Source organism: Schistocerca americana, chromosome 3 (assembly GCF_021461395.2).
Source record: "Schistocerca americana isolate TAMUIC-IGC-003095 chromosome 3, iqSchAmer2.1, whole genome shotgun sequence".
Lineage (NCBI taxonomy): Eukaryota > Metazoa > Arthropoda > Insecta > Orthoptera > Acrididae > Schistocerca > Schistocerca americana.
The window spans coordinates 596,858,429-596,881,717 of record NC_060121.1 but is presented as its reverse complement, the minus strand read 5'-3'; the positions used below and the strand labels follow the sequence as shown (position 1 = coordinate 596,881,717).

General features: G+C 40.4%; 1 protein-coding gene across 1 annotated transcript in view; it reads left to right on the top strand.

The window, feature by feature from the left end:
- The window catches only part of LOC124607107 (ankyrin repeat and zinc finger domain-containing protein 1-like), a 96,127-nt gene extending 74,446 nt beyond the window's left edge, over positions 1-21,681 (top strand). The window contains exons 9-12 of the mRNA XM_047139304.1: positions 2,071-2,350; positions 16,985-17,126; positions 17,208-17,381; positions 21,150-21,681. Coding sequence (XP_046995260.1) covers positions 2,071-2,350; positions 16,985-17,126; positions 17,208-17,381; positions 21,150-21,347 — 794 coding nt within the window. The 3' untranslated portion in view covers positions 21,348-21,681. The remainder of the gene's footprint in view (positions 1-2,070; positions 2,351-16,984; positions 17,127-17,207; positions 17,382-21,149) is intronic.
- Positions 21,682-23,289: the final 1,608 nt, after the last annotated feature.

Here is a 23,289-nt window from a genome sequence, read left to right as displayed (position 1 = left end):
CACTACCACATACTCCAGTCCTGTGAGGCATTTCCTGTCCCATCAAAGACAGGGCTACCAGTGATATCAGTTTTGTGATCTACAAACTGCAACTCCTGTACCACTCACTTTCTGTGTGGGCATGACAAATAACAAGCTGTCTGTCTGCATGAATGGCCATCACCAAACCGTAGCTAAGAGACAGTTGAGTAAACCAGTTGCTAAACTTGCTGCCCAGCATGATGTGGTTTACTTCAGTGACCACTTCACAGCTTGTACCGTCTGGATCCTTCTTACCATCAGCAGCATTTCTGAATCCCTACAACATAATCTTTCTCCCTGTAACACCCCTGGCCTCAACCTTTACTAGTTACTGTCCTCCCCCCTACCTATCACCTTTCCTGTTCTCACTCCAATACTGCACATTCTAGCAATACATCTACAGTTTTTCCCCTACATCTTTTCTCTTCCCTTGCATTTCTCCCTCCCAATTGTTCAGCTGAATTCATTATTTTCTCTCAGAAAAGTTAAAGTTAGTAATAATTGATGGGAAGTCATCTAGTGAAATGGAAGTGATACCTAGGGTTCCCCAAAAGTTTTCAAACACCCTCTTACATTGTTTACAGTATATTTGCATGGTGCATAAAGTATCAGTTGCCCCAGAACAATATAAAGTGTATGGTTTTCCACATGAGTACTAACACAGATTCTGTTAAATTTCAGTTAAATGATAAAAACACAAATTTAAAGATTGTAGATTCAACTAAATGCTTAGGGATTACAATTACAAATAACTTAAATTCTAACCATCCTATGTAAAATGTTGTGGGGAAGGCAAACCTTTATTGTCAGAACACTTAGAAGATGCAACTAATATACTATAGAGAATGCCCATGTTACATTTTTCAGTCTTCTCAATTATTGCTGCAGGGTGTGGGATCCTTACCAGGTTGAGAACATTGAAAGAAATTCGAGAAGAGCAGCATGGTTTGCATTATCACGAAATAGAGCCTAGTGTCTCAGGGATATGATTAGTGATATGCTGTGGTAGTCATTAAAACAAAGACTGTTTCTTTGCTGTGAAATCTTTTCACGAAATGTTAATCATCAACTGTCTGCTCCAAGTGCCAAAGTAGTTTGTTGACTACAACCTACATAGAGAGAAATGACTGTTGTAATAAAGTGAGAGAAATCAGAGCTTGCATGGAAAGATTTGTGTATTCATTGTGCCCACATACTATTCAACAGCCGAACAGTTCAGAAGTAGTCAGAAAGTGGTTCTTTGTAGCATCTGCCAAATATGAATTGCAGAATTGTCATGTAGATGTAAATGTGAATCACATCACTCATAGATCTCATTCACCTGTCAGGATCCTTACAGACTTAGAATGGATATATGTTGCCTGGTTGACTGCTTTAAAACTTCTGTCTTTGCCGAGAAGTCTGAAAGTGTTATGTTAAACATTACACACATATAACTAGCAAACCATATTAAGAACTGTTATTCCTATACAGCATGTAAGAATGGATAAGGGGAAAGAGAGCTAATAGAGATGCCATTTATCACATATATCACCACACTGAGACTTATAATAACCAAATGTAAATATGTTTGTGTATTTGGAAGATGCCTCCAAAAAATGTAAATGTTCTTGTATTTAGAAGATGCCAGCAAAAAAAAAAATAAATAAATAAATAAATAAATTATATTTTATCAAGAGAAGTAGAAGATCCATGATATAATTATGGGAAAAAGAGAAAAGAAATTATTGAGAGGATGGTGGCATTTGTGCTTTCTAATCGGATATTATCCAATGGTTCCTATATTTTCATTGCCTTCAATATAAAAGCATAAGAAGCTTTTTTTGTGCACCCTTTCATTGACCTATTTTATAAATTAAATTACTTTTGATCTTGTAATACATATTGTAAAGCATGTGCTAATAAATATACTCTCTGGTTCCATGGACACATTATAAGTTAGGAAAGTATATCACAGGGTCTGTTCATTGCTTGCTTTATAAAAATGGATAGCAGATATAAATTCAAAGTTTTATTCGCCTACAAATCAAGATTAACTTTCTGTTTCAGGGCCATGCAGTGATATGATATTAGGCCTTAGAAAAAATCTCAAAGCTGCTTGTAAACTGGGTGATATAAGTCTTCTGAAATGCAGTTTGCCACCTATTGCAGAAAGTTCTCTAGAATCAACTGAATCAGGTGCTGAAGCTGTTGATAGCAAATTGACTGAACAGCAAAGGTATTCAGTCACAGCTGATGAGATGAACATGTGTCTTAATGAAAGTGTTGATCAGGATGGAAATACTCTACTGCACATTGCAGCAAGCAGGGGCTACTGTGAAATAATAAGGTGGAGCTCTTTCAGTTGTTTCACTATATTTTTAGAAAATAATGCTTAATAGTAAAAATAGGATAAATGCTTTTACTTGAAATTCTGTGAGGAAAGTTTCTTGGGGTTTTTACCACAAGATCAAACATTTTACTAAGTGATTTGAGCACTTCAAAAAGCTCCTTCCTAGCAACAAATGAAGTCGTAGCACTTGAAGTTGATTTAATCAGTATGTTCCTTAGAGCCCATTAAGTAGGAAAAGCTTCAGGGAATAGAACAATTCAAAGTGTACATTAAGGAAAGACAAGTGATGTGTAGAAACTTAATCTGTACATTATATAAACTGTAAATTATTACTATACTGCTATTTCATGCCAGTCAAATTTAACCCTGTAAATTAGGACGACGACTACTACTTTGAAAAACGTTGCTGTTTATCTTCTATCGGTAGCTTAATAGCGGGTGTTCTAAACTGATATTTTCAATTTTGATCAAGTATATTTCAGAAATAGTGATACATGAGAAGGTTTGCAGCATAGTATTCACTCACACCTAAAGTTATAGCAGTTGTTTAACACAGTTCAGCATGTGCACCATCCACAGCATGAAGGATATGTAAGCGATATTCCAGTTCCTCCCAAATCTGACCTAGCCTGACCTCATAAATGTGTCCAATTGCTGCTCTGATATGAGCTCGAAGTTCTTGCAGGTCCCGCACCATGGCCAGGTAGGCAGCATACTTCACAACACCCCACAGAAAAAAAATGTAATGGTGTTATGCCTGGAGACCGTTGAGGGCTAGAAAATGGGTCCTCCTTTGCCAATCCAGTGACCTTAAAATGTGTCATCCAGAGTCTTCCTAATAATCTAATCCCATTGAGGAGGGGCACCATCCTGCTGCAGCATGATGTCAAGTTGCAGTTATTATATCTGTGGAAATGTAAACTGTTTCAATGTGCCAAATAAACAGTGAAGGTTGTTGACTCCACTGCAAAGAAAACCAGTCCAGCCACACAGTCATGAAGCAGAGCACACCACACATTTACCTTTGGATTGCCATGCACAAATTCCATCATAAAGCGGGTGTTCTAGGAGAATAAGATCCTCACATTGTGTTGGTTTACCTTCCGGACACACAAAAGCATGCTTCATCTGTGAACATCACATATCAGATGGTCTGGATCATTGTCAATGTAATTCAGAATATCAGTTGCAGATGCTTTGCAGTTTGGTCTGTTATAAGGTTGAAGCACATGCAGCAATTGCACCTTGTAGACATAAAGCTCCAGTCTCTTGTGTAGCACCCTGTGCACTATGACTGGTGATAGCTGCAACTGTCAAAATGCTTGACTGATTGATTTGGTTGGGCTCCAGATAAGTGGTGTTTTACCTTTTCCATACCTGCGCCACTCTTGCCCAGATACCCAGAACTCGACCTGTTTGTGACACTTGTGGATTCCTTTAACCTCATGTACCACTTTTTGATAATGTGGAAAGATCATTTTGAAACACGCTGTATTTGAGACATGTTGAATAATCGGGTCTTCTGCAAATTGTTCATATCATTCTCACATGATATTTTAACAGCGTGACTCACTGTCTTCTTCAAGTGATCACTGAGACTGGTCCGTGGGGGTATTGGGTCCATATTTATGCCAGGATGGTGTTAGATGCTCTGTTTTTGGCTCATACCATGTCAGGCACTCCATCTGCCAGGGGCAGATCTAGTTGTCTTCTCTTGCCTCTGGTACTCTGACCGCAGTCCACATGTATCTTGGTCTCCTCTGGTGTCATGCCTGTTGTCTGATGCTCTATTTCACATCCACACCATGCCAGGCTTTCTATCCACTGATTCCTGCCGCCTTGGCCGTCCTCCAGTTGTCTTGGGCATTGTATGTGAAGTCCTCACCTATTTGGGCAGGCCTCTGCTGTTATACTTCTCATCAGGCACACCAAGTTTTCTGTCTCCTCTGTGGGAACGGTCAGGTGCTTGGTTCTGTGTCTGCCACTGTTGAGCCAGTCTGTAGTGTCCATGGGCTGTTTTCTCATTCTCCGCTTCCATTTCTCACAAAATCTCAGTGTTATCTTTTTTGTGCTTTCAGAAGCTTGAGTGCTGGTATCTAATGTCATGGTTGACAAGATTCCCTCTGACCTTGATCTTGATGGATTTTTTTATGAAATTTTACCCGTAGAAATACAGGAACACAAGAGGCAATACTGACCCTACGACTTATCTTGGAAGATGGAGTAAGGAAAGGCAAACCTACGTTTCTAGCATTTGTAGACTTAGAGAAAGCTTTTGACAGTGTTGACTGGAATACTCTCTTTCAAATTCTGAAGGTGGCAGGGGTAAAATGCAGGGAGCAAAAGGCTATTTACAATTTGTACAGTAACCAGATGGCAGTTCGAAGAGTCGAGGGGAATGAAAGGGAAGCAGTGGTTGGGAAGGGAGTGAGACATGGCTGTAGCCTCTCCTCGATGTTATTCAATCTGTATATTGAGCAAGCTGTAAAGAAAACAAAAGAAAAATTCAGAGTAGATATTAAAATCCATGGAAAAGAAATAAAAACTTTGAGGTTCGCCAATGATATTGTAATTCTTCAGAGGCACCAAAGGACTTGGAAGAGCAGCTGAACGGAATGGACAGTGTCTTGAAAGGAGGATATAAGATGAACATCAACAAAAGCAAAATGAGGATAATGGAATGTAGTCGAATTAAATCTGGTGATGCTGAGGATGTTAGATTAGGAAATGAGACACTTAAAGTAGTAAAGGAGTTTTGCTATTTGGCCGAAGTAGAGAGGATATAAAAAGTAGACTGGCAATGGCAAGGAAAGCGTTTCTGAAGAAGAGAAATTTGTTAACATCGAGTATAGATTTAAGTGTCAGGAAGTTGTTTCTGAAAGTATTTGCATGGAGTGTAGCCATATATGGAAGTGAAACGTGGACGATAAATAGTTTGGGCAAGAAGAGAATAGAAGCTTTCGAAATGTGGTGCTACAGAAGAATGCTGAAGGTTAGATGGGTAGATCACATAACTAATGAGGAGGTATTGAATAGAATTGGGGAAAAGAGAAATTTCTGGCACAACTTGACTAGAAAAAGGGGGATCAGCTGGTAGGACATGTTCTGAGGCATCAAGGGATCACCAATTTGGTATTGGAGGGCAGTGTGGAGGGTAAAAATCGTAAAGGGAGACCAAGAGATGAATACACTAAGCAGATTCAGAAGGATGTAGGTTGCAGTAGGTACTGGGAGATGAAGAAGCTTGCACAGGGTAGAGTAACATGGAGAGCTGCATCAAACCAGTCTCTGGACTGAAGACCACAACAACAACAACAACAACAACAACCCGTATTTTGGAGTCTGTGTCACAATCTTGGTGTCATTGTACTTTTTTGAATGACCGAGTCCTAGACAGTGCTCTGATATTATTGATTTGGTTGCCTGTCTAGGTCTATTATGCCTCTGGTGTTCTTTTCACCTGATGTCCACAGTCCTGATGGTCTGGCCACCCACACTGGAATGGTATATTGTAAATACCTGTCTTCCGTAGCCCTGGGCCATCTATTATATTCCCCAGCAGTGCCCCAATTCTAGTAGATGGGCAAAATATACTTTTGATGTTGTGTTTCAAGAGACTTCTGCTAATTTTGAAAGAGATGGTCCAGCATATGGCAGATATGCCACCTTCTTTGTCTCTTCCTGTTCTTCTGGACCCTCTGGCACAGCGGCAGGGGGAACTGCCTTCTGAATATCTTTGGAAGAGTATACATTTTTTCAGAACACTGTTTGTTCTATAGCTGCTGCCAAACTGTCAGGATCTGAAAGGATCTGTGCCCAATGGATTAGAGTTCTGCACCGAATGATGGCAAATATTGGCTTGTAGAGACACTACGTGCTCAAAAGTATCCAGACACCTGTCTGAAAATGACTTACAAGTTCGTGGTGCCCTCCACTGGTAATTCTGAAATTTAATATGGTGTTGGCCCACCTTGATGACAGCTTCCATTCTCGCTGGCATCCATTCAATCAGGTGCTGGAAGATTTCTTGTGGAGTGGCAGCCCATTCTTCATGGAGTCCTGCACTGAGGAGAGGCATCGACATCAGTCGGTGAGGGCCTGGCACAAAGTTGGTGTTCCAAAACATCTCAAAGGTGTTCTATAGGATTCAGGTCAGGACTCTGTGCAGACCAGTCCATTACACGAATGTTACTGTCGTGAAACCACTCCATCACAGGCCGTGCATTATGAACAGGTGCTCGATCATGTTGAAAGATGTAATCACCATCCCTGAATTTCTCTTCAACAGTGGGAAGCAAGAAGGTGCTTAAATATTAATGTAGGCCTGTACTGTGATAGTTCCATGCAAAACAACGGGGGGTGCAAGCCCCCTCCATGGAAAACATGACCACACCATAACACCACCGCCTCCAAATTTTACTGTTGGCACTACACATGCTGGCAGATGACATTCACCGGACATCTTCCATACCCACCCACACCCTGCCATCGAATCGCCGCATTGTGTACTGCGATTCGTCACTCCACATAACATTTTCCCACTGTTCAATCGTCCAATGTTTATGCTCCTTACACCAAGCGAGGCATTGTTTGGTATTTACTGGTGTGATATGTGGCTTATCAGCAGCCGCTCGATCATGAAATCCGAGTTTTCTCACCTCCCACCTAACTGTCATAGTACTTACAGTGGATCCTGATGCAGTTTGGAATTCCTATGTGATGGTCTGGATAGATGTCTGCCTATTACACATTACGACCCTCTTCAACTGTCGGCAGTCTTGTCAGTCAGCAGACAAGGTCGGCCTGTAAGCTTTTGTGCTGTACGTGTCCCTTCATGTTTCCACTTCAGTATCACATCGGAAACAGTGGACCTAGGGATGTTTAGGAGTGTGGAAATCTGGTGTACAGATGTATGACACAAGTTACACCCAATCACCTGACCACATTCGAAGTTCATGAGTTGCGCGGAGCACCCCATTCTGCTCATTCACAGTGTCTAGTGACTACTGAGGTCACTGACATGGAGTACCTGGCAGTAGGTGGCAGCATAATGTGCCTAATGTGAAAAACGTATGTTTTTGCGGGTGTCTGGATACTTTTGATCACATAGTGTATATCAGTGTGTGTTGGTTTGCAGTAACACTATGCCCGAAGGTGCCACTTGCCGTTCTCTCAACTAGTACATCCAGGAATGGTAGTAATCCATCCTCCTCCAATTCCATGGTGAATTTTATATTAGGTTGGCGTGAATTCAGGTGTTTCAGCTTCTCCCTGCCATGGAGCCAAATGTCAAAGGTGTCATCCACATACCCAAGAAAGCATTTGGGTTGATGTGTGGCTGATGTAAGTGCCTCCTCTTCAGATCTTACCATAAATAGATTTGCCACCACTGATGGTAGAGAGTTACTCATTGCATCCCTTCTGTTTGCTCATAAAATTGACACCTATATAGAAAGTACGTGGAGATCAGTATGTGCCTGAATAAGTCCAGGAAAGCCCCAGTGACCTTTTCTCCAGTAGGATTGAATGAGTCATTCAGTGGAATCCAGGTGAACAAGGACACTACATCCGAACTGACCATAATGTCAGAGTCCATGATGTGCAGTTGTGTAAAATGTTGTAGGAAGTCCTCTGAGTTCTGAATGTAGTGTACACATTTCCCTCCCTGTGGTGAAAGCATATTCTTCATATACATAACTGTACCCTAGTTAGCCATGACAATGTTGCTGACAGTCACGGAGGTATCCCATCCTTGAAAACTTTGGGCAGTCCATACAGTCTGGGTGACACTGGTGCTTTTGAGCACAGCTTCTTTCTGTCTTTTCAGGAAGGCCTGTCTCTTTCAGAAGAGCCTGGTCTTCTTATTCACATTGTCTGTGGGAAATGGGAGTGGAGACTGAGAAAATGGCCCTTGGATAGAGCACCAGAAACTACCGAGCAGAGATGAAACAACACTAGACTAGCCCAACAGTAGCGTATGTATAACTGAACACCTGATCATTCCCATGAAGGAGATGAAACGCCTGGAGCGGCTGACAAGAAGTGCAACACAGGAAGCCTGCCCTGCAAGGATGTCACATCCAATACCTAAGACAACTAGAGGATGGCCAAGGCAGCAGCAGTTGCAGGATAGAAAGATGGCACAGGGAGGAGGTGAAACAGAGCACAGATGATGGGCACGACACCAGAGGTTGCCTCCCCCTCCTCCCCCCCCCCCCCCCCTTTCAAGCTGTTGCAGTTCACCTTTACGTTCCCCGCCTGACTTTTCCCCTCGGTACCATTTATGTCCCTTCATCATTCGATGTCACCAGGGCAGAATTCCTCCAGCTTATTGGGCAGCTACCTCCCCCATTTTTGCTACTTGGTAACTTTAATGTGCATCATCCCCTTTGGGCTTCTCCGAGGACCTGTCAGAGAGATGCCCTCTTGGCTGACCTTTACCAACTTAACCTCTTTTGCCTTAACACTGCCACTATCCTTTCTGACTCCTCACACACCGATTCCCATTTGGACCTGTCTTTTTGCACTGCCCAGCTTGCCCATCGTCTTGAGTGGTCCATTCTCTCTGACATCTACTTGAGCGACCATTTCTTGTGTGCTCTCTGTTTGCTGGATCCTGCCCCATCTGCATGCATGCCCAAATGGCAACATACTAAGTCTGACTGGCAGCTTTACTTCTCCCTGGTGACCTTTGAAGAACAAGATTTCCCCAGTTGTGATCACCAGGTGTAATGTCTCGCCAATAGTATCCTTACTGCTGCAGAATGCTCCATTCCTCACACTGCCTCTTTACCATGTCGTGTCCCAGTCCCTTGGTGGACTGAGGCAAGCCGCAATGCAATTTGCGCACGGGGACATGCTGTCCGCGTTTTTATCATCATCCTACAATGGCAAACTGCATTCATTATAAACAGATGTGTGCAAAGTGTCATCACGTTCTTCAGGATAGGAAACTAGCTGGCTGGATTTCATTCACTAGTTCTTTTAACAGTTCCACCCCTTCCTTTGTCGTGTTGGCCAACCTCCAACGGCTCTCTGGGACCAAGATCCATTCCCCAATTTCTGGCCTCACAGTAGTAGACAGTGTTACTGTAGACCCTATTGCTATCTCCAACACCTTGGGCCACCATTTTGCTGAAGTTTCGAGCTCTTCCCACTATCACCCTGCCTTCCTCCATCGGACATGAGCAGAAGAGGCTCGGATGACACCCATTTCTTCTCCAAATCGTGAGTGCTACAATGCCACCTTTACTATGAGGGAGTTTGATCATGCTCTCAGTTCATCCCGATCCTCTGCCCCAGGACCAGACACCATCCACATTCAGATGTTGCAGCACCTTTCTCTTGCGGGCAAGCACTTTCTGCTTAACATGTACAACCGCATCTGGGCAGAGGGCACATTTCCTGGACGTTGGTGTGAAGCCACTGTCATACCCATACCTAAGGCCGGTAAGGACAAAAACCTTCCTTTTAGCTACCGCCCCATCTCTCTTACCAGCTGCATTTGCAAGGTGATGGAATGTATGATTCATGCCCGCCTGGCACGGTGGCTCGAGTCTTGCAATTTACTGACGAATGCACATTGTGGATTTTGAGTGCAGCATTCTGCAGTTGAACATCTCGTTACTTTGTCCACCCATGTCTGAATGGTTTTCTGCGGAAATGCCAGACTGTGGCCATGTTTTGCGATTTGGAGAAGGCCTACGACATCAGCTGGAGAACTGGTATCTTCCGTACTCTTTACATGTGAGGCTTCCATGGCTGCCTGCCCTGTTTCCTTCGGGCATTTTTAAAAGATCGAGTTTTCAAGGTGCGTTCTGGTTCTGCCTTGTCAGGCACCTTTATCCAGGAAAACGGTATGCCTCAGGGTTCTGTCCTGAGTGTCATCCTCTTTGTTATCGCCATTAACCCTATAGTGGCCTGTCTTCTGCCGGGCATCTCTGGCTCCCTTTTTGTTGATGATTTTGCCATCTATTGCAGTTCTCCAAGGACCTGTCTCACTGAGCGGTGTCTTCAGTGATGTCTTGATCGTCTTTACTCCTGGAGCATCGACACACTACCTGCAACTTTCCCGGTGGGTGTGAACCCTTCACCACCTTGGCTTTGTGAAACGGCCCATGTTAACCTTGTCTGACCGTGGGGTCGGGTATGCCTTTGTCATTTGCACACGTCTTTTGATATCAGCTTCCGGCACACTCCACAGTATTTACAGCCAAGCTCTTCGTTCTGTATCAGGCCACAGAGTACAAACAGTGACACAGCCTTTTCAGTTGTGCCCTCTGCTCAGATTCACTCAGTGGCCTTCAAAGTCGGTGCGTGCTGTACATCGCCCGTCCCTTAGTACATCGGGTCCAGGGAAACTGTCACTCGCTCACTCTTGGTGAAGTCAGTGTGATGTTTCTGTGGGTTCCTGGTCATGTCGGTCTGCCAAGAAATGAGGTTGCTGATGGTGCTGCCAAGGCTGCAGTCCTTGTACCTCAGCAGCGAGTGGCTGTATTCCCTCTGATGATCTCTGTGTTGCCATCTGTCAGGAGGCGGTGCCCCTTTGGCATCACCAGTGGTCCTCCCCTCACAGGAATAAGCTCCGGCTTATTAAGCCTCTCCCAGTGGCTTGGATGACTTCCTCTCGGCCCTCCCACTGGAGGAGGTTATTTTAACTTGGCTGCGTATTGGGCACTGCCTTTTTAGCTACCACTTTGTACACATTGTACCCAAGTTTTAACTGTCCACCACGTCCTGATGAAATGCACCTTTTTTAACCGTTTACATACCCGCTTTGGTTTGCCGTCTGATTTATCTGCCGTTTTAGCAAATGGCACACGGGCATTTTACTTTTTATCCACCAAAGCAATATGGCGAAGGCCATTTAATTTTTAGTTTTGGACCTCTGTTTCTGTACGGTGTCTTTTTTAGCTCTTTTTCCACATGCCTGTTTTTAGCTGTCTTCTGTTATGTCAATTCGGACTGACGTATAGTTGTTTTTTTATCTCCTCTCTGTCTTCGTGTTCTATAGATTTTTGAATTAGGCGCGTATGATCCCAGTTGTTTTTTGCACCCTAAACCAAACCAAACGAAACCAGAGGACGTAGACGGCAGTCAGAGCACGAGCGACAAGAGAGGACAACTAGAGCTGCCCCTGTCAGGCACGGACCGCGGATGGAGTGCTTGATGCAGTGTGGACCGAAAACTGAGTGTGTAGCACCATCCAGGCGTAAATACTGCATCCAATCAACCAAAGGACCAGACTCAGGGATCACCTAAAGAAGACAGCGAGCCATACCATTGAAGTATTATTCGAGAATGACATGAACAACTGGCAAAAGACCTGATTATTCAACATGTCAACATATTGCCGAGAAAGCCTGAAGTATTACAAGCTGTATTTACTTGATTTTGTTGATATCTTACAAAGAAAAGAGGTACTTAAAGTATAAATATAGTCATGTGTACAATACGTTCCTTCTTGTCATGTAGCTTTACAGTGAACTGCAACTTGTCATACAGCTTACAGAACTTTTCAATCCTTGAGTCTGGATAATCAGATAATTTGTAATCAGTTACGATGCAAATTCAGTTGGTGGAAATTAACAGTTTCTTACTATATGTTAGATGAGAGCTTGTTGATCACTTTTACACTGGGGTACGTGTTTCCAGTCTGTACCTTAGACAAGAATAGAAGGTCTACGTGAAAACTCCTTACTTGGCTTGTATTGTAGTTACGCAAAACATATTTCACCCAAAACTGATTTTTATTGACAGTAACATAAACCATTAAGGAGTAAATATACTAGGAAGCGAGAAAAAGAAGTAAAAAATCCTCACAAAGGCCTTTTGAGGTTGTGCAGTTATTTACTGTATACAATGTCCTCACTGGTCTCTTCTGTTGAATAAATACTTCTTTTACTTTACCTGCACTGTCCCAGAAGATAATTTCATGTGCAGCATGGAGTCTAAGTATACCAAATAAGTTAACAATCTTCTCTTTAGTCAATATAATAACTACGAATAAAACATGCTGAACTAAGCTTCTTGAATAGTTTATATATGTTCAAATAACTTACGGGTTTGCTGCTGGGTGACGTCGCCGAACACCGCCGATATTTAGACAGGAGCACACCCTGCTATTCTCAATGCACAAATGCAAGGAAGAAACATTGTGCAAGCAAATTTAATACCTCAGTTCACAGAGGAGAAACAAGGAAGATACCACACACAGAACAAGTGTCAACACAACCAAAGATAACCAACATTAGAAATATCGATAGTTACTATTAATCAACAGGTGAGGTAGCACTAATTTTGTCCCTCTGTTTTTTGATGAGAGACAGAGCCGGATTCCAAGCAGCAATTAAACAAAATCCACCATCTCTGTTAATAAGGTTGCTTGATAGTCTGATTTCAACAGCTTCCTTAATAACACTATCCCAATAGCTGGACGTGCAAGCCAGAATCTCCGTGTTGTTGTATTCCATAGGATGACCGGTGTCAAGGCAATGTTCTGCAATAGCGTATTTGCTCGGCTGTTGTAAGCGTGTGTGACGCTTATGTTCAATACACCGGTTTTCCACAGTCCTGATTGTCAGACCAATATATGACATGCCACAACTGCGAGGAATACGATAGACACCAGCCTTACAGTCTCACAGTTTATATATGTATTGTCTACATTTTAATTTATCATCCTACTGAACCCCGAGAAGGTACACACATTGTGTTTCATTTAATGTATGAACATTAATGTCTACTTCTAGTACTAGCAAGTTATTTTTGCTTGTTCAAAATTTCTCTGTATGAGCCTTCTGATATTAAGACTTAAACTGTTTGTGTGAACCAGTTATAATAAGCTATCATTTGTGTTGTGTCTGGTATGTCTACTGTTCCACCCATGATTAAAATACCTGTGCCATCAGCAAACATTACAGTTTTTGACTTCTCTTTTGTAGACATTACCACATCATTTATGTATCTATAAGATTCCATGTGAAGTTCTGATAAATCAAACACATCTACTGACATTCCATCTGGTTTTTCATTCTCTTCATCATCATCATCATCATCTTCTTCTTCTTCTTATGCACTTCCAAGTATTAGCCCGTTGCCTGTTACTGTGCCCTTCCCTTCCTTGGAGTTTACAGATTTCTTCAGTCAATCAGTTATAATTTCTGACTTTGTAAAGTAATCTGCCACTGTTCACTGTGTTGAGATGTTCACTCTGGTTTCTTCTGTTATCTTTAATTTTGTTACTTGTTTTAAATATGTTTAATTCCCTCCCAGTGTCACTGTTTCTTAATCTATCTGCTCTGTACAACCTTTCATAACCCTAAGAAATATCATTTCACCTATCTCAATCTTACTTTTTTTTCTCATTTGTAACTGACCCATGTCTCACTTTCGTAGAAGTATGTGGGGCCAGACATTCTACATCCACACCGATACTCCAGAACCAGCGGTACAGTGTGTGGCAGAGGGTATCCATACCACTACTAATCACTTCCTTTCCTGTTCCACTCACAAGTTGAACGAGGGAAAAATGATTGTCTATATGCCTCCGTATGAGCCCTTATTTCTCATATCTTATCTTCATGCTCCTTACGTGCAATTTATATTGGAAGCAACAGAATCATTCTGCAGTCATCTTCTAATCTATGTCTGCATGGTTACTCTGCATTTCACACTTAAGTGCCTGGCAGAGGGTTAATCAAACCATTTTTATACCATTTCTCTACCATTCCACTCTCGAATGGTGCGCGGGAAAAAGGAACACCTAAATCTTTCCGTTCGAGCTCTCATTTCTCTTATTTTATTATGATGATGATTTCTCCCTACGTAGGTGGATGTCAACAAAATATTTTCGCATTCGGAAGAGAAAGTTAGTTGTTGAAGTTTCGTAAATAGATCTCACTGCAAAGAAAACCACCTTTGTTTCAGTGACTGCCACCCCAACTCGCGTATCATGTCAGTGACACTCTCACCCCTCATGTGCGATAACATGAAACAAGCTGCCCTTCTTTGCAACCCCCTCAATGTCCTACGTCAGTCCTACCTGGTAAGGATCCCACACTGCGCAGCAATATTCCACCAAAGGACGGACAAGTGTAATGTAGACTGTCTCTTTAGTGGATTTGTCACATCTTCTAAGTGTTCCGCCAACAAAGCGCGGTCTTTGTTTTGCCTTCCCCACCATATTATCTATGTGGTCTTTCCAATTTAAGTTGCTTGTAATTGTAACTCCTAGGTATTTAGTAGAATTGACAGCCCTTAGATTTGTGCGATTTATCGTATACCCAAAATTTATTGGATTTCTTTTAGCACCCATGTGGATGACCTTACACTTTTCTTTGTGTAGTGCCAATTGCCACTTTTCTCACCATACAGAAATTCTCTGTAGATCATTTTGTAATTGGAATTGATCGTCTGATGATTTTACTGGACGGTAAATTACAGCGTCATCTGCAAACTGTCTAAGGGGGCTGCTCAGATTATCACCTAGATCATGTATGTAAATCAGGAACAACAGAGGGCCTATGACACCACCTTGCGGAATGGCAGATATCACTTCTGTTCTACTCGATGATTTACCATCTATCACTACGAACTGTGACCTCTCTGAGAGGAAATCACAAATCCAGTCAGTTCTCTAAATTTTCTCAATAGTGCTCCTTTAAAAGAACATCACCTTCCCTTCAGCAATTCCCGTTTGAGTTCCCGAAGCATGTCCATAACACTTGCAAGTTGTTTGAACCTGCCAGTAACGTAACTAGCAGCCCGCCTCCGAATTGCTTTGATGTCTTCCTTGAATCCGACCTGGTACAGATCCTAAACACCCGAGCAGTACTAAAGAATAGGTTGCACTAGCACCCTATATGCGGTCTCCTATACAAATGAACCACACTTTCCTAGAATTCTTCCAATAAACCGAAGTCAACCATTCATCTTTCCCACTACAGTCCAATGATTGAGTACCAGTTTTAAAATCCAAAGATGTGGAGTTTGATCCTCCTTTGATCTTAGGATTCTTTTCTATCATTTATTGCTAGTTTCAGTGCTGGAAGCAATTTGTTGATGTGAAAAATCCCAAGTGGCCTTACTTAGCAAAGTGGTGCAGTGGTTAGCACACTGGACTCGCATTTGGGAGGAAAACATTTCAAACCCATGCCCAGCCATCCAGATTTAGATTTTCTGTGATTTCCTTAAATTGCTCCAGGTAAATGCAGGGCTGATTCCTATGTAAGGGGACAGCTGTTTCCCTTCCCCATCCTTGACACATGCGAACTCGTACTCTGTCTCTAAAGACCTCGATGTTGACAGGATGTTAAACCCAATCTTCCTTCCTTACTTCCTAGTTGCACTGCGGTTTGGAGTCTGTATTAAACTGTGGGTCACATGCAACTGGCTGAGTCATTTCAAAGGTCAAATGAGAGCAAGGGCATCCACATCCAATACAATCATGCATAATACAGCGCTGTGGTGTTCAAACCAACCTTTGTGTTGATGATAAGTTTGCATTTACTTTTATTGACTGTAACTTTTGACATTAGCTCAAAACAGAAATCTGATTGGTGTTGCCCATACAGCCTAGCAAATAAAAATGACATTGAATATATTGATTTCAAGTCTGCCACTGGACCATAGCAGATCTGAGCACTGTATATTCAACGTGTGTGCCTGGAAAGTCTGAAGAGTTGTGTGATAACTCATACAGAGGACAGTAGGCTTGTGTTTATTAGCAAGAATTTTTGACACATAAGAAAATTCTCAGGAAGCGTCTTCAAAACAGGTGGGAATATTGTATATTCAGGGTCATCTTATAGCTGGATAGATACACTAAGCTCAGCATACATTGTTCATATCTACCAAGTTAAGAAATTACTTTGTAATCTATTTCCCACATTCCCTTCCATTAATTTACTATTCTAGCAGTACTTTGACAGCTTGTTTTCTAGGTGCCTTTAATTATAACATTTCTTTACTGGCAAAACGTTAAATGTACTCACTCAGAAAAGCTGATCATCACTCCCATCTCTACTCCCATCACTATTCCTCCATTGTTTAAACATTTTCTGAATGGACTCACAAGTCTCTGTTTGTTTAAGGACAAGGTTTGAATCCTTTTGTTTATTTTCACATGCTGAGAACTGCTTACTTGAATGTGTAAATATTCTGTTTTAATTACAATATTTGTGGGAGTATTAATTTACAGACACAAAGTAGTCAGTCTTCTATTTAGATTTACATTTTGCTCTTCATATCATCCCGGCTTTTTGTTCATACATTTTTATTGTTACTGCCTCATTTGATGTCATCAGTTAATGTTTTCAGCATCAAGTTTCACTTGAGATGTAACTTCCTTATCTTTCTGGTTGAGAACAGCAGCATCAGAGAGAGAGTGTTGAGTGAGCGAGTGAGTAAATTTCAGGCTGATTGTGGCTTCTAGGCTACCAACTGATAAGTCGGAAAGGTCTTATGCATTCTGAAGAAAGAAGTTCAGTTTTCTAAATAAAAACAGGTGTGTGTGTGTGTGTGTGTGTGTGTGTGTGTGTGTGTGTAAAAGAAGGTATGAATGAATGGAAGAAAAAGTGCTAATTGTATGATCCATAGATTCTTTGGTAACATTAATTTGAAATGTTGCAGGATGCTGTTGTCTGCTGGATCTGATCCATGTCATAAAAATAAAAAGTTGCAAACACCATATGTCGTATCTTACAATAAAGAAACGAAAAATGTATTCAGGCAGTTTTATGCAGAGTTTCCTGATAAGTACAATTACAGAAAGGTAAATCGCTACAAACATGTTATTCATACCTTGCAATTAACACTTAAATTGGAAATAACAAGTGTGATACCTAAATTTTAGTCACAGATACCAGGTCCATTAACAGATGAAACAGAAAAAAAAATGCTAGAAAAACGTCGAACGCAACGAAAGCTAAAGAGAGAGAGAGAGAAAGTTAAGAAGCAGGAAGAAGAAAAAATAAAAAAAGAAGAGGCTGAAAAGGAGAGATTTTTGCGCCTTAGTGACAGAGAAAAGGTACTACTAAGAACAAATTATATTCTATTCCAGTTATTGAGCTTTTTTCTGTGTGTTATTGACCATAGTGAAGCAAATTTCTAAAAGTGCTTTTACACTATATAGTAATACAATAAAATCAGCAGGTGTAATTGCAGATTTAAATATGAGTCAATATGGGTTGCTGTATCTGTCTTTTGTATATGTTATATGCCCTAAGAATACGTAATAATAAAAATGCTGAGTCATACCAGAATTTTTGAATGAGTGCTGCAGATCTCTTTCTGTCAGTATGTGTATTCAATGCAACAGTGAAGCTCCACCACCACTACAAAGCTCCTGTAACTCTGCCATCTTGAAATTCGCAAACTGTGCAGTGCAACATTCTACTCAATACAGCACTGGACAATAACTGACTTGCATCACTGAAACTTCTGGCAGTTACACATTAAACACAGGCATCTGCAGGGATGCCAACCACATTTTGCTCCAACACACCATTGCCATGAAACTATGAATGTTCTGGAATTTTGTGAACAGATACAGTATTTATTTTCTTGTGCCTGTATTTTTTTTCCCCAACAAGTGGCCTGTTTTTGTACCTAAATTTTCCTGTAGCTTTCTCATCTAAGCATGATAAATGAGTAACATCAGATATACCACTTTCCATGCTTGCATAGTTCTTCATAACTTTATCAAACAATGGGTTGGAAAAATATAATGAGAAAATTCTGGTAGAGTGTCGATAATTGAGGAGTAAAGAACACTCAGTGAACAGCAGAAGCATTGATTTGTCAACAGGTAGACACAAAAGAGAGAGGGGGGGGGGGGGGGGGGGGGGAGACCTTACTAGCTTTTTCTGAATAAATCCTTCGTCATGCCAGAGCTCACACATGTGCGCATGCCCCCCGTGCCCCAGACACCACACACACACACACACACACACACACACACACACACACACACACACACACACACAGGTCACACAGTCATTGGCAATGAGAATAAATTCTCAAAATGTGTTATGCTAATCATGAAAGTGTTCCATTGTTAAAAACATGAGTTCCACCACGTCATATGGGCTGCTAATTCATGAGGCCATCAGTGACAGTGAACTTAGAGTGCTCAAGAGTAGATAAAGTCAGTGAAACACTGTGGGGAGATGCACCTAGTTCAGCTCAGCAAAATGTACTGTGATTGATGGGCTGCTAGGCGCGCGGCATAAGCCTAGAGTGTGCCGTAAGTGAGAGCTTGTGTGAACTCCGTTTAGTGGGCGGCCAGGTGCAGCGGCCTTAAGCACAGTGTGTGAACTCGCTGCAGAGCAATCGGGTGACATCCTAAGTACCCACCTGATGTAAATACACCTGTGGAGGCATATGACTCACAGAAGCCAGGTAGTACTGTGCTGACATTGCTGTTTATAGTGCTGCTTATGCCTCTGGCAGTGAGGCTGGTGCTACACAGTACCGTGGCAGCTGCTGGGAGTTCAGTTGTAAACAACCCTGTGTGACTGTTCAGATTGCTTTTGTTCAGTCTCCATAGGAAAGATGTTAGCAGGCCAGCACTGCAGCAACCCATCATACATGACTGGTTGGTGGCTATGTCATGGGTGGCAGCTTGGGGATACGTCAGTTGACGTGTTATCAATTTTTGTTTGAATTTGTGAAGATTTACAGTATTTAATTTCATGTCAAGGGGGACTTGCTGAAAACCTTTGTACTGTGAAAATTATTAGGGAGCTAATCATCAGTACTTCCAAAAACAGGAACTCATTCTCTAACATATCTGATAATTCACCTGATCACCTTACATACCTGTACTACTTCCACCAATATTTTTTTCTTTTTCTTCTAATAACAGCAACATTCATAAACATTATGCTACAAAAAGAAATGACTTATAGTATCCATCACTGTACCTTGCTATGTCATAGAAGAAAGTGAAGTATTTTATCATAAAATGCTTTGACCACTTACATTTCTCTGTAAAGAGTCTACAGGTAACACAAATAACTTCAAACATTCAAATCGTATCTGGTTGACATTCCCTCCTACGCCGTATGCTTTCTGAATATAAAGAAGCAGGGTATCATGGGAGCGAGGGCAAGGGCAAAAGCTAGGATAAAGAAAAGTGACAAAAGTAAGATTGTCCCATGAACAGTGAGATCATTAGCCACATTTTACTATTTTGTTAGGCGTCTAAAGAGCCTCGTTATTACTGAGCTTTCATACTGTGATAAAAGCTACAAAATTGGCTCATGACTCTATAATATTGTTTTAAATAGATATAATCATCTTGCTGCTAAAATATAGATTTATTTTACTGAGAAAATATTGTATTCTTTTAGTTTTTACAATTTTCTAACACTGAATCATACTGAAGAATCTTTGTTCATTAAAGAATGTTCTATAACCTTTAATTTTGTGAAGAAATTATTTGACAGTCTGCATATTAGGAGTAACTGTGTACTTGTTAGTAAGGGGTGAGGCAGAGTAAGCAGTAGTTTTGAAAAATCTGCAGAAAAAATTCGATTAAAGTTTCCAAATTTTACTTTTACCACCTTATATTACATAAAAATTTGTTTAAGAAAATTAAGTAAATGTAACTAAGTTTTAAAAATAAATCCAGTAATATGATGTCCATTCAGACTTTCACGCAAGCCTTGAAGTTATTCATTTCATTCCACAGCTTTTCCAATGGGATATGGAACACCTCCTCTTAGCCATTCATTCAGTGCTTCAACTTTACTCTTCAGCTAACCCTCAAGTTGCACATTGCTGAGTCCACTGAACAGGCAGACCATACGGTAACCCTACTTTGAGAGATCAGGTGATTTTGAAACAAAGCATTAATGATATTCATGCTTACTCTTGCCATGAGAAAGATTGCTTCCTTTTGCTGGAAAAAAGTTCCCTCATTTACTTCATACTGAGGACACTGTGGAGTAAAAAAGTTTTCCAAAATGTCTGCATATCTTTGTGAAGTCACTGTCACATAACCACCAAGATAATCTTTGGAAAAGCAGGTCCCTGTGATCCCCGATGAAGATGTAATGTACCTCACAGCAACTTTTGTGGAATGAGGAGGTTGCTGAAGTTTTTGTTGTAGGATTCACATTGATCCACAACTTAAAGTTCTGCATGTTCATGTAACCAGACAAATGGAAACGGGCCTCGTCACTCATTCATAAATTGTTCATAGTATCCCTGTCTTCATAAATTAAATTCAGCATGTCTTCACCAATTCATCTTCAAGAACCTGAATAATTTGAATCTTTTAAGAATGTTAGTGTAGATTGTTGTAAAAAAATCTGCCTAATTATTCTCTTGGAAATCCCAAGTGCAGTGCCATACTGTTGAGCTAAGTGATGTGGGCTTCTTTCAAATACAACTCGTACTTGCTCAATGTTTTCAGGAGCACACACTGTATTTGGTTTTCCAGGCTTTTTTATTGGTGTTGACAAAGTTTTTAACCCACTTTTTATTCCCGCAGGAATATTGCACCAATAGATTACAATTAATTTGGAAATAGGTGTGAAAAGCATGACAGGGCTGCACATAAGAACTACTGTTGTGGTAAAATGCTTTGACAGTATGCGTGCTGTGCTGCAATGTCCATTGCTCCATTGCTACAGAATGCTAATGTGTCAGAAACCTGGTTGCTTGCATCCCCACCTTCTTCCATCAGTTGAAAATGATTCGAACACTTTTCAGAATAACTTTTTACTCTGCCTCACAATGTTTTTGTTTTCAGTGCATGACATACTCAATTTCCTTTTGTCAATGACAGTGTGCGTTGGCAGCAGAGCGCAGAATGCTGTTGAATGCAGAGAAGAACGGAGGAGTTCTTCCAACAATCTCTCGCTGTTTTCAGTGTGCAAAAGATATCACTGGCTGTACCCCATTTGAATACAACATGTATAAATTCTGTTCCATTGAGTGCCTTAAACAACATCGTATCAGTGCAAAGGTTACTGGTAAATCTTGACAGTTCAGCAGCAAAATGCAATCATTTAATCCTTTGCATTACAGCATTTGTAGCTGCCAGAATCCAGAAAATGTTGTGTTTTAGAAACGTGATTTTAAATATTGTAGCTATTTTATGTATGAGATATAATTGTAGGAAATCAAAGGAAAAATCATCATTTTCAAATAGTTATTTATTAAAGAATTTATTCAATATGTACTAAGCAGAAATGATACGTAAGCTTTATACATGTTTTTATATTGTGGTGTAACTGAAAAAGTCCATTTTAGTGACAGTCAGGAACCATAATGAATTTACAAAATCATTGGAGTGGAATAAATGGTTTTAAAACAAACTTTATCAAAGTATTGTATGTTATTTTCCCATACCTTATTATCTTCTTAATATAAATGAGTATCACATTATTATTGAAGAGTTTTAGATGTTTTTTGTGGAACTCTGTTTTAATATTTAGTTTATCTTGTTTGTAAGTTGTATGAAATCATGTATTTCTCCAGTTTCCTAATAGGAGGAAAAGAATTGATTAGTAACCTTTAGATATCAATATGTATGAGTTGCAATATTATTGCATCTATAAAATGAGCATGACAAATGGTAAACTGTTTTAGAAGCACTATTCAGGCACACCAAAGAATATTTTAAATTATCATAAATTTCTCTGTATTTTTACCAAGCAAGATGGTGCATACAGTAATATGATGGGGTTTATGTTTAGGGGGAGTGTGATTTAAGTTGCTGCTAGACATTTAAGTGTAAGTTTTCTGTTGTTTCCATAAAATACTTCAGACAGAGGCTGGGATGATTCCTTTAAGCCACAGTCAATATCTTTCTATACCATTATCAGCTGAGCTGCCACTACAATCTCTAATGACCTCAATGTGATGTTAAACTCCGGTCTTCCATCTTCCTTTCCTTCCCATATTAGCTTATTTGAGGCATTAATACAAAGTATAGTAAAATAAATTGAAATATAGTGCTACACAAAACTTGATTGTTATTCAGTTCATTGCTATTTTGATAAGTGATACTTCTTTGTGTTATTTTTGTTACTGACAGTGTAGTATTTATAAATATTATCCTAAAAGTAGTAAACAAAAACAACTTAATTCCACAGTTTGGTGAGTATGTGATTGAAGGGTGGTTGTGTTCTCAAAATATTTATCTGATCTGAGCTTTTCTTTCATATTGAGATTATTTTATAACCATGTATTCAACATTGTTCGTAGATATAGTTCCCATTATTTTTAGGTACACCAGATGGTTTGCTGATTTAGTTGAAATATATTGTAAGATGTGACTTGTAAATGCAAATGGTGTATGCACAGGAATATAATTTTGAGAGGTTTCATTTCATGATAGACGATGCATTCTGAACCATTGAGACCTGTATGTGTCAGTTTAATTACTGACAATCTTCTCTTTAGTAGCTGGCAAATGAAATCAGAATTCATATAAAAATAAGTACTTCACTTTTTTATAATGATCACCAACAGTACTGATTTTACCCACCTAAACAGCCAAGCATATTAGTATGCCACTTCCAGGATTCAGAGTGTGTGCCGCCACCAGGTCAAATCTGTCCAGTGGATTAATGATGAGGGCCAGTGTTCTAGCAAACCTGGATGTAGTTTTTAGGTTGTTTCCCACATCCTACTCTTAATCATTTAATTTCTCCTGTGCTAATTATGTAAACTAATTGTTAGCTAATAGCTTTATATGGTTCTACAGATTTCATTCCAGAAACTAATGGGAATGTCTTACATCCTCAATGGCCAACTAATTTGTGCCCACTCTTCTCTTCCATTCTTCATATTATTTTTATTTTATTTATTTGTTTTATTTCATTTCATGTTCCGTAGATCCTGGTAGCGAGTGAATCGCAAGGGTATGGAATGTGTCAGATTCAACATAGTTGAAATATAACTTGTGTAAATACAATAAA